Raw genomic sequence first — 11,292 nt, 5'->3', positions numbered from 1 at the left:
CCTTTACACAACGACGTATGCAACATTTCCAGTGCTGTATTACGACGCGAGATTTTAAAGTTTTTCATTTATAAAATCTCGTTTCAACTCTTTTCATTTATAAAATCCTTTGTCACTTTCGAATACAGCAATTCAGCACAACAAGAATTTGATGTCGGTGTTGTTTACTCTCTCTTTGTTTAGGAGAATTGTAAATTGTAGATCTCTCTGTGCTCGAGAAGAAACGTTATGCCTTTAAGCTACGTCACGTATATGCTTCACTTTATTCACATGCAGTTAATGTCGCTAAGACGACAGTAATTTGAGTTCGTTCTTTGGATGAGTTCTGATGACAGCTATTCACACACAAATTATGAGCCGGTAGATCAGTTTTCACTCAATTTGCAATTTTGCGACGATTGGTGACATGGTGAAGTCAAAGGCTAACAAAAGAAAAAAGAGAAATCACAACCGGTTTCATCGAACAGAGAAAGGAATGCCATCTGTTGAACCTGATTCATTTCCGAATTCCGGTTTTGAAACTGGCATAGATTGGACAAAGTCATCATCTTGCTTGGGAGCTAAAATCGTTGAATAATAATTATCGATGAATTTAACGTCGTGTTCGCATCGTCTCAATTACAGAATGAGCTTTGAAAGCTTCGACTTTGCTTGAACTTTGGAATCTGTTCATTTCTGCCAACTTTCGAAATTGGCTTACACTATTCGACAGAAGAAACGAAAAATGGGAAACAACACAGACAACTCTCAGAAATGTTTGTGTTTAGATCTTAAAATCACCACAATGTGTTTGAAAATTTTATTTGATGTTAGAAAAATATGGAAAAAAATTAAAAAAAAAAAATTCACGCGCGAATAGGAAGTGCCTTAAAATTTAGATGAATTTTGTGGTTTCTTTCTTCGAACAAAAAAAAACGGAGAAAGAAAAACGAATTTTTCGGGCCTAAAATTAGAAATTTTGAAAATTAATTCACTTTAAGGATTTATCGTGCAAAGTTGAGAAAACCTTTAATTTATAATTAACAAAATGCAAGCAAAATTCTTTTTTTAACTTTAATTACTTCTGAGTAGTGTTGTTACCAAACCTCTGGCAAATTGTTGAAGCAAAACAAAGGAAAAAAAAAGAAATTTGATTTCAATAACAAGATATTGATCACGCAAAATAAAATAAAAAAAATTAATTACCAAAACGGATTTTCATTTTTAAATGCGCACGAACCCCAACATACAGAGACCAGACCACCAGACTGTAGCCGAAGCGGACCACAACGATATAGTAACTACATCGAAAGAGGAACTTCCTCCCAATATGAAACCAATCATACAAATAAGAATTTAAGGAGAGGATCGGAAGGTGGGTACAATTTTTTAACCTTAAACAGCCGTCAAGTCTATCCTAGGAAACATTTCTAAAGGGCGTAACTACCATATCTCTGGAAGTACAAAACCGACCTTCATCAATTTTGTGTGTTGCTAGAACTATTTGCAGGTTTTTGAGGCCGATAAGGAGTTCGGAACATATAGTCGATAAACCAGAAAAATTCCGGGGAGCTGCGGGAATCGACCAAGAAAACCACCTCTTAGACCATTATTTCAATATTTTTGAAATTTATTATAATTCCATCAATTTGAAGTGTACTGGAGAATCTCCAGTGGACCTGAATGTGAAAGGCATTCTATTTGGAGATGGTGCTCCCATTCCATCAAATGGATTGTGTGGTATTCAAAGACTGTTCTTATACCGGAGCTATATTTGAATGTAGACATTCAATGACTTATTTAAAACAAGCTAAGCACACCACTGTTAGATATTTACGCTTAGCAGTGTAACTTTGTTAAATATTAAAAATTTCGTCATATTTTCGATTTAGCTTCCACATTTCCTTTTTCGTTCTAACGAGACTCATTCACAAAAATCTGAACACTTTAAGTTCAAATTTTAGGATATTTTCGGCATATTTGTCATTTTTAGCGCTTTTTTGCGAATATTTTTTCAAGTTTACTCAAATGTTATCCTATTTTCTAGAGCTCGTCAAGAACTTTCCGAAGAAAGTCATTTGCTGAATTTGAACCAATTTTAGATAAAATTTGAGGAATTTGAGCGTCTTATGCAGCGCTGCAGCGCAAATTAAATGGTCAAATTTCTTCCTATTTCCTAGAACTCATCGAGACCTTTATACAACGAGCTATCGCAGAAATGAAAATCGTTCATTTTAGGAAATTATCCATTTTCCAGACAATTCGTGTGAAAGTAGTATGCGTTAGGAAAATGCCACTTTCACACCTAAATGTTGTTTTAACAAAGGATTTTCTATGCCAGAGAACAGTAGTGAAAGCTCATCGTTTAATACACATTTCAGCTAAGCCTTCGACAAATTAGAATCGTCATCTCGCGTCAAAATTTTGAACCATATTTCGCTCTTTGTCTGTCTTTTATTCAAAGTTTGGAAACTATTCCATGTTACTCATGTTAACTACACGGAGTGCAAAATTCAACTGCGGAAACACTCATCTTTGAAATGAAAAGCCTTGATGGTACACGGCACAGCACTGCTTCTAGCGTCTCAAAATTGGACATTTGTCAATTGAGTATTCATGTTTGACATGTTAGAGCAGTGTTGTGTACACGGGCGAAATTTTTTCGTGCAGCAAAACGAATTTCGCTAGAAAAGCTATTTTCCTCTTAAGTGTCGCATCGCTCGTATCGACAATCTCACATCTAGTGCCCAAAAACAACACCATTTAGACACTTAATAGAAACGAGACATAATGACAATAAAAAGTCAATTAAAACTGAAATGTCAACACGCCATCACACTGTCACATATTTGCGACAAATAAATCGTACATCTAGGACACTGTCAATTTTTATTGAATAAATAAGAAATTATCGAAGTTCGCTATGTCCAAATCGTCCAAATGAAACATTATCGAAATTTTCAGTTCAGAACTTCAAGGTTCTGAAAGAACCAGGTTTAAGGCCAGTTCATGGTCGCATATATCGCAAAAATGTATGCGAGTATGAACTGGCCTTAAGACAACTCTGATCACGAAGGCGGTGACACACAAATTGAGTTCAGCAGCTACGAAGTTTATATGAAGAAGGCAACGTAACAAAAACAAAATTCCGAATTTTCCTAAAAAACATTTTCTTCAAGTTGATTTCACACACAATCTGCACTGGCGCTTATCGATTTCGGTGTCACCCGCCTTCGTGGGTGTCTTAACGCGTTCTTTCAAAACCTTGCAGAAATTGACGTTCTGAGAATGACGTGTTTAAATCTAGCGCTCTTTGATTCTGAAAATGTCACGAAAATTGTGAACGTTACAGTAGCCAATGGTAGTATAGGTATGTTTGATCTTACGGTAAAAGCGATTTTTGACTAAAGTATAGTTTCCACTTAAAAAGAGCACTCCGTTTAGCCTCTGTTTACATGACAGTTGTAAAATAGAACAAAGGAACTGTCACGTAAACGGAGTAAAAAATTGAAATAAATTCAATTTCCACTCCGTTTGCGTGACAGTTCTTTTGTTCTATTTTACAACTGTCATGTAAACGGAGGCTAAACGGAGTGCTCTTTTTAAGTGGAAACTATACTTAAAACTAACGAGAGCCATAACCTCAACGCTTTTTTGTGAACAATTTGTCAACTTTTTTGGTTATGGATGACGATTTGACAGCTCAAATAACCTTGGGACAGTCAAGGGTTCGATCGTAGATGTCAAACTTACCATATTCCTGCCATTGTTTTCCATTCCAATGTTCAAATGCACAATCTGAAGCTTCTTGTATTGGTGCCTGCAGCTCAGGTCAAAAGGAATCCCGTCAGTCGCAATGAAAACTCTTCCACACTCAATATCGTTTCTCAAAGATTTTTTTTAATTAAAATTAATAATAAATAAGACTGGATTTGCATAATATCAATTCAAAATAACGTTGAACTCTTTCCTAATAATTTTTTTCTAATTTTTTCTTGTAACAAACACAACATTTCCGTTTATAAATAAATTAAGTTTTAACTTTCGCATTTTTATTGCAACCAAAAACACTTTGCACAAATCTACACAACTAACTAGTTATATTTGTCTTGTTCGTCTACTTTTGTTTCATTTCTCTTTTTTTTGTTTGTTTAAATTAATCTAACTAAATACAAATTTATACAAAAGGAAGCTTACGTTACGTACACACTGAGCTTTTTTCTACTGTTTTGGCTCGTGTCTTGTTTTATCAGCAACATTTGTCCAAAAAACAAAAATTTTCAATTTTTTGAGAATTTCTTTACCGAACCAAATTTTCGTTTTCGCAGTGACTTTAAGGCAGTGTGGCGATAACATCCTTAGATGTACTATATCGCCTGACTGGCAAATCGCTTTCTTATCGCCAGTTCTTGAAAATATATTTTTTTCGTTTTGAGGTGAATTTCTTCGACGAAATAGGAGTTTAGTTGAAAGGAGACGATGTTATTCGCAAGGTTCTGAAAGAACAGGTTAAGACACCCACGAGGGCGGCTGACACACAAATTTTGACAAACAGATGCTATTTATTGAACATACTCACTACAGATTGTTTGAAATGTCAACTTGAAGAAAAAAAAATAGTTTTTATCAGGTTGACATTTCAAACAATCTGTATTGAGTATAGGTTTGTTCCAAGGCCATATGAATTGTCAAATTTCATCCATATAACCATAACCTCAATAATACCTCTGTGTAAATCGCGTAGGCGACGTTGCTCGATGTGTATGAAATATCACGTAAGCGACGTTGCTATGGATGAAATTGTCGTTGTTCGGGTTGTCAAAGTTCGTGTTTACAGTTACTTGGAACAAACCTATGTTCAACAAATGGCATCTATTTGTCAAAATTTGTGTGTCACCGCCTTCGTGATCAACTCAGATGTGTCTTAACCTGTTCTTTCAGAACCTTGGTTATTCGTACGTCGGTGATTATACGACAATTTCTGACTATCATTTCATCTATAGAATAGAGTCCATGTGGTGTGAACCATTTGGTTCTTTTACATAAACGGTGAAGAAATCGATGTCACCTTTCATCTAAAATATTGTAACGTGGAGTGTCAGGGACTCCCTCTAAGAATCGAAACTCTTAAATCTTTCGGAAAGTATTGTAAAATGTGGGAAAATTCAAGAAAATATGGGACCCAATTTCCGAAAAACAATCCCTGGGTGAATTACTCTTGGGATTATCTCGAAGTGATCACCTGCCCGCTCAATTCTAGTCAACCATCAACAATAAGAATTTCGAATTGTGTGTGAAGATGAAGGATGATCCTTCTCTCTCTCTCTCTCTCTGTGTGATTTTATGAAGAAATTATGATCAGACAAGGTATACCCGATACAAGTCGACCAAAAACGAGAAGTTCCAAAAACGAAAAATATTTTGCAGAGCCCAGCGATAAGCATCGGCCACGAGAATTTTTGCCACATTCATACAAAATAAATAATAATCAGCTAAATGAACATTCCACACAACAAGCACACAAACAAAAACTACATAAACCACGAAAACAACCCGGTGACTAACTTGAAATTATTACTTTCTTCTTCCCATTTCTCCCATTCATTTTAAATTTTATTATGTTGACTAATACATTGTGCTGTCTTGCGACCGGCACTCTCTTCCTCTTTTACTTCGAATCGAATTTACCGAAAATTTTCTCCCTTTTTTTTGTTTGCGATCACATTGATTACTCTGTCCGTTTACAATTTGTTCACATCCAACAAACCAAACCAAAAAAAAAATTTAATTTAAAAATCGAAAAAACCAAAACTTAAATTCAATGCACTCCGGTCACACTTTCCAGCCACGGTTTGTAGTACGTCGTTCGCATATAAACACCGGGCAGATATGGTGCAGCGCATTTGATACCATGCGATACGGTTCCGGCCAATTCCCATCTACCGTCACTGCGTTGCAGCACAAGCGGTCCGCCTGAATCGCCCTGTTGGAATAGACAATATGGTTGTTTCTGTTAGTGATTCGAAGGCAGTTGTGTACAACATATCTTAGGTATCGATGTGGATTGGGCTTGTAGAGCAATTTTAGTATGGGCTGCTAAGTCGGAAAAAGTCTTCTTGCTCACTAGAAAGTGCTAAAGTATTTTGACGACTGTATGTGATTGTAGGGTCAAAGTTTCCGAACTAAATTTTTTTGGGTCTCCTGAACCGGTAAAAACCGTATTTTCTCTAAAACCTGAGATATCTCCGTCAAATCTCCGTCATACGAAAATGTTTGTCGACAATGAGTTCTAGAACAGGTAAGAAGATGGACCCTTAGAAATGATGGAATTCTAGGAACTAGCCTCTAGAGACTTCGAAAATTTCCAAAATCCAGACCAGAGTTCAAAAAACAGCAAATTACCTGTCATCCCTTAGTTCTAGACTTTAGGGAGTGATGCGATTCTCGGAACTGACATTTACCCACCCTTACCTTTCTCTAAGTCCAGAAGAGACACTTCAAAGAAACTGATGTAAGTGCTTGTTATCCTTGAGTTCTAGCTTCGGGATGGATTCGAAGGCATCGTGGTCTTGCGATTTTTCGAGTGAAAATAGTGGAAATCCTTCGAAGCGTTAGTCAATTCTGATGTTTTCCCCAAGAAAATTTTTTGGGGAAAGAGCAGATTCTTCCAAGAGCTGAGGCTCCCAACCCTTTGACATGTCAGAGTTCGGCCAGCTATCACACATAGGCTTTGAGAATAGCTTTCCAAAAGGTGTCGGGGAATCTCGCACACGCGATCATAGTATGCGTCCTTTTACGACATGTAACGAAAAGTCATGACTGTGCGAGATTCACCACTTAGAGGTGAATCTCGCACACCATGAATTTGTGTGGTGTGCGAGATTACCCTACCCCTTCCAAAACGCCTCCAGTCTCAAGGTTGACGTTTTTTGAGACACTCTTCAGGAATCCTCCATTGCCCGAACTGTTCCAGAATCTTGACAAAAAATTAGTTGGGAAACTTTAACCCCTCTATCACATCCAATCGTCCCAATACATTATCCTAAGCGAGCGAGATACATAGCAGCCCGGACTATTTGTCGGAAATTGTCATTGACGGTGTAGCTCAAAAAAAAACTTTTCTCCTCTCTAAATTCCAAAGAAACCAATCGAAAGAAAGGAACGGCCTTGACTCAAACCAAAAATTTAAATTTCTGCTAACCCAACTGTTTGTAGATATTACAGTTTCCATCGAAGACACACACCAACTTATCGATTTCCAAAGCTTCGAATTGGTGAGCTTTGATAAGCTAAGTCAACATGACGCGCCATCTGTTAACATTTCGTTGAAATGAACAAACTCTATCTGCATTCAGATGTAATGTGCTTTAAACAGAGGTTACAGGGAATTGAATGCAAATTGCATCAGATATTGGTGGGTCTATTCCGGGTTAAGTGTCGATGATTCCGAAATTCATTCAAAAGAGAAGAACCGAAACGAAAAACTCACCTCGCACGAGTCTTTCTGTCCATTTGCGTAGCCCGCACAGAGGAATGATGGCAAAATTTTCTTATTATGACCGGCTGTGTGGAACATTTCTTGGCAAACACTGTTCTCGATTATTGGCACCTGAAACGGAAATGGAAACGTGCGGTCAATTTTGGTACATTTCCAACAACGAAGCAACAGTGGCCTTCGAGCCACACGGTTCTTCCGTTCTTGCGTCAAAACTGGCGAATCATTTTTACTTACTTGAACTTCTTGCAGCACAGATGGCACACCTCCACCATACTTCAATCTTCCCCATCCAGTGACTGTTGCCATTCTTCCCGTGAAGTCGGCCAAATTGGCTGGCATGCAAATGGGAACTGAAAATTGATTTTTCGATTCTTAGTCTCGTCGATGCTGAAGCGAATGACAATAAAGTCACTCCGAAAGCGGCTATGCTTACCAATGTGTGTGTCGTAATGTATCGGACTTTCCAGTTCCAACAGAGCCAAATCATTTTCAAATGTTGCCGCATCGTATTCCCGATGAACGACCACTCGTTTCACATTTTTCGTCACTGATCGTTTGGTTTCCAAATCGCCAGAGATGTCAAACTCTCCGAACACGGCGACAAGAGAGGCTAGGAATCTGTACGAGAAGGAAGAAGAAAAACATTTGAATTTTATCGAGAGTGAGACAACACGATTGTCACTCAGTGGCTCTCATCGGTCACTTACCCTGGCTGACAGTGAGCGGCCGTCATCACATAATTCTTTGTAATCAAAACGCCACCGCACTTGTTCTTGGTGAAAAGTCCCAGCCAAGTCGATTCTCTGACCAACACTTGCCATGGAAATTCGCCGAAAGTCGCTCCCTTTCCGCCAACAATTCGTCCGGATTTCACCTGCGGTCGAACGCCACATTCTAATGGAAACAGAACATTTGAGTCTTCATGTCTCACAAAAATCATTTCGTCCGACTCACGAATCCGTCCTTCAGCCAGTGTTGAAGTCTCTTCTTCCTGGTCAGCGGTTTCATCATCTGCTCCCTCGTTTTCCTCATCTTCTTCATCGATTTCGTCTTGTTGCACCGTGGTTGTTTGAATCTGTTTTTTGGTCGGTTTTGTTGTTGGACGACGTGTTGTCGTGACCTACAAGAATAACCGCACGAAGACGGATCGACGGTCAAAATTATTGAAAATTCATCTTGCAAACTATAACAACCACTTACCTTGGTCACTGTCGGCCTTCTCGTTGTTATCGTTGTCGGTTTCTTTGTTGTTCGCCTTGTATTTGTCTGTGCAACACTTGGTCGTTTGGTAGTAACTCTTGTAGCTGGAGTCTTTTGAGTCGTCGCACCTGGTCTGGAAATAGTCGTTCCTGGCCTGATTCCAGGTCGTTTTGTTGTTGTAACCTTCTGAACGGGTTTCTTCGTCGTACCCGATGGTCGCTTTGTCACAGTGGAGTTCTTCTCTTGATAAACAACATCGGCCAATTCGTCGAAATTGCCCTGCAGCGACTCGACAATTTTGCTCACCAACAGTCCCATCTTATCGTCCAAAATTTGATCCTCAACGAACTCCGGTGTTGAGACATCGTACTCGTCCATAGCAACACCGGTTCCTAGCGCAGCCGACATATTCAAATTAGGATTGCGAACGGGCGGAAAATTGTTCAGATCGTTGGGCGACGTGTAGAACTCTTCATGATTGGTTGAGTATTCGATGGGAAGTTTCCCGTTCGGACCGTACGATTGGGTCGCTCCCAGGAAGGCTGGATACGATGTTGACGATCCCGAAATGGTGTTTTCGTAATCGTTTTCGTACACACCGTACCCGGAAGTGGATGTATATGTATGATGCGGACGGTGTGTCGATGATTGGCCATAGTATCCAGAATCGTAGAAGTCATTCGACACAGAAACACTGTCTGGTAACAGTGAGAAATCTGGTCCCGATACACCTGTACCACTTGGCGACGAGACGTAGTCTTGCGTTGAACTTCCATACGATGATACAGTGTAACCAGCAGTTGTACTTGGTCCCGAAGTCGGTCTATACGTGACAACAGGACTGTACACGTACGATGTGCTTGGTTGTTTGGTTGACAATGTGTTTTTCGTCACCAGATTGGGCCTCTGTGTCCAGGTGCTTGAGGTTATCAAGTTCACTGTCGGTTTCGGTGTAATGAGAACGGTTGGTGAGGGATTGTCGGTGCCCAAGTTATCTTTAAGCGGCACTTGACCCAACGGTTTCGATTGAATGATGTGCTCATGAGGAACTTTCTCGGTTGTCACCGAGCTGCCGTAACTCGATCCGATCAGAATTGGGCTAATCGTTGTTGGTTTCTTCGTTCCTTTCTTTGTGGTGAGCGTTGGCTTTCTGGTCGGCGTTGTCGAATAGACGTAGCTGGTGGATGGTTTCTTTGGTGTTGTACTTTTCGGACGAGGTGTTGTTGGACCGGTTACATAACTCGTTGATGGAGGCTCTTTCGTTGAAATTTTGACGGACACGGGATTCTTAGCTTTGGTGGGCTTTTTAGTAGCGTACGTCGTCGGCCGATAACTGCTCCCAATGATTTCGTCATTCGATTCATCTGGCGGGCGTTTTGTAGTCGGACTGCCGGTGACATAACTCGTAGATGGTAGTCTTGTTGTGGCGCTCGATGAACCTGTTACCACATACGAAGTCGTTGAATGTCCTGGAGTCACGGCACCATAACTACTGGCAATGGTAGACTGTACATTAATTGGTCGCCGAGTTGGCTCGGGACTGTATACATAACTGGTAGATGGTGGCTGTGGCGTCGATGATGGCAATTTGGTTGTTATGTAGTAACTGGACTGTCCATACTTGCTGTAGTCAATGGCATTCGTGCTACTGCCCCCATAATTATTGGTAGGATCGGTGTTGTATTGCGGTCCCGTTTTCGTGTCATTCAACATCAAAATGATCGATTCAATGGACTCGATGTCATTCTCAGACATCGATCCATGCTTCGACGGTTTATCACGATGATCGATTGTCTGAACCAACACGAATTTGTTCTGAGTGCCTTTGGTCGGTTTCGGTTTGAAGACCGGCTTTGCATGCGTAACCTTTTGCGGTGCCAAACTGGTTGTCGATAGTCTTTCCGTTGAAACGGATACCGGTTCGGCATAAGTTCCTTCCTCGACAATGATTGAATCAACGCCGGGATGAGTGATTCCGCTGTAAGTGAAATCGGCACTCTGGCTGTTGAACATTGTCTGCGATATTTGATTGAATGCATCGGATGCACCGTATGGACCGGTTGGAATTAATGTTGGCAGTTCTTGGCTGAATGCTTCTTGTGGACTTGTGCCTGTCGATGGAGGTAGATAATAGTCCTGGGCTGATGTGGACGGGGTCATCGTTGTGGAATAATAGCCTTGTGTACTGCTACTACTGCTACTGCTGTATTCTGGGGACGGAGACGAAACCGACACCGAATCATTCTCCACGTAGAAACCGTTAATGTCCGGATTGTGGTGCGACGAATACAGTTCGTTGCTGGGCAAATTACCAGAGCCTAAACTACTCTCATCATCAATCGACGATCCGTAGTAATTGTTCTTGATGCCACCATATTTGTGCGACATTGACGGTCGATGTTTCATCGCATTCTCTTGCAGCTTGATTTCCGTGTACTTATTGCCAGCGCCTTGATACGATTGTTGATTACCATACGACTCGTAGGAAAGAGCAGCGGCTAAATTCGACTGCGGATGATCGATATCCTGTTCGTCGATCAGAGGTGTGTCGACCTCGCCATGCAGTTGACAACACGCCCCAAATAGGAATCTATTGCATGTTTGGTGCGTTAAAA

General features: G+C 40.2%; 1 protein-coding gene across 2 annotated transcripts in view; it reads right to left on the bottom strand.

The window, feature by feature from the left end:
* Positions 1-5,595: 5,595 nt before the first annotated feature.
* LOC119083649 (serine protease filzig) overlaps positions 5,596-11,292 on the bottom strand; it is a 39,507-nt gene continuing 33,810 nt past the window's right edge. Inside the window, exons 3-9 of one of the 2 annotated variants that reach the window (XM_037193423.1) lie at positions 8,678-11,267; positions 8,432-8,597; positions 8,185-8,371; positions 7,911-8,095; positions 7,712-7,827; positions 7,469-7,588; positions 5,596-5,962 (exon numbers count right to left, since the gene is read on the bottom strand). In XM_037193423.1, the coding sequence (XP_037049318.1) occupies positions 5,798-5,962; positions 7,469-7,588; positions 7,712-7,827; positions 7,911-8,095; positions 8,185-8,371; positions 8,432-8,597; positions 8,678-11,267 (3,529 nt within the window). In that variant the 3' untranslated portion in view covers positions 5,596-5,797. Of the gene's footprint in view, positions 5,963-7,468; positions 7,589-7,711; positions 7,828-7,910; positions 8,096-8,184; positions 8,598-8,677; positions 11,268-11,292 lie in introns of both variants that reach the window. The other variant, XM_037193422.1, reaches the window with a different exon arrangement.

This window comes from Bradysia coprophila, unplaced genomic scaffold (assembly GCF_014529535.1).
Source record: "Bradysia coprophila strain Holo2 unplaced genomic scaffold, BU_Bcop_v1 contig_70, whole genome shotgun sequence".
In the NCBI taxonomy this organism is placed as follows: domain Eukaryota; kingdom Metazoa; phylum Arthropoda; class Insecta; order Diptera; family Sciaridae; genus Bradysia; species Bradysia coprophila.
Note: the sequence above shows the minus strand (reverse complement) of the source record. Positions and strands in the feature narration are given on the sequence as shown.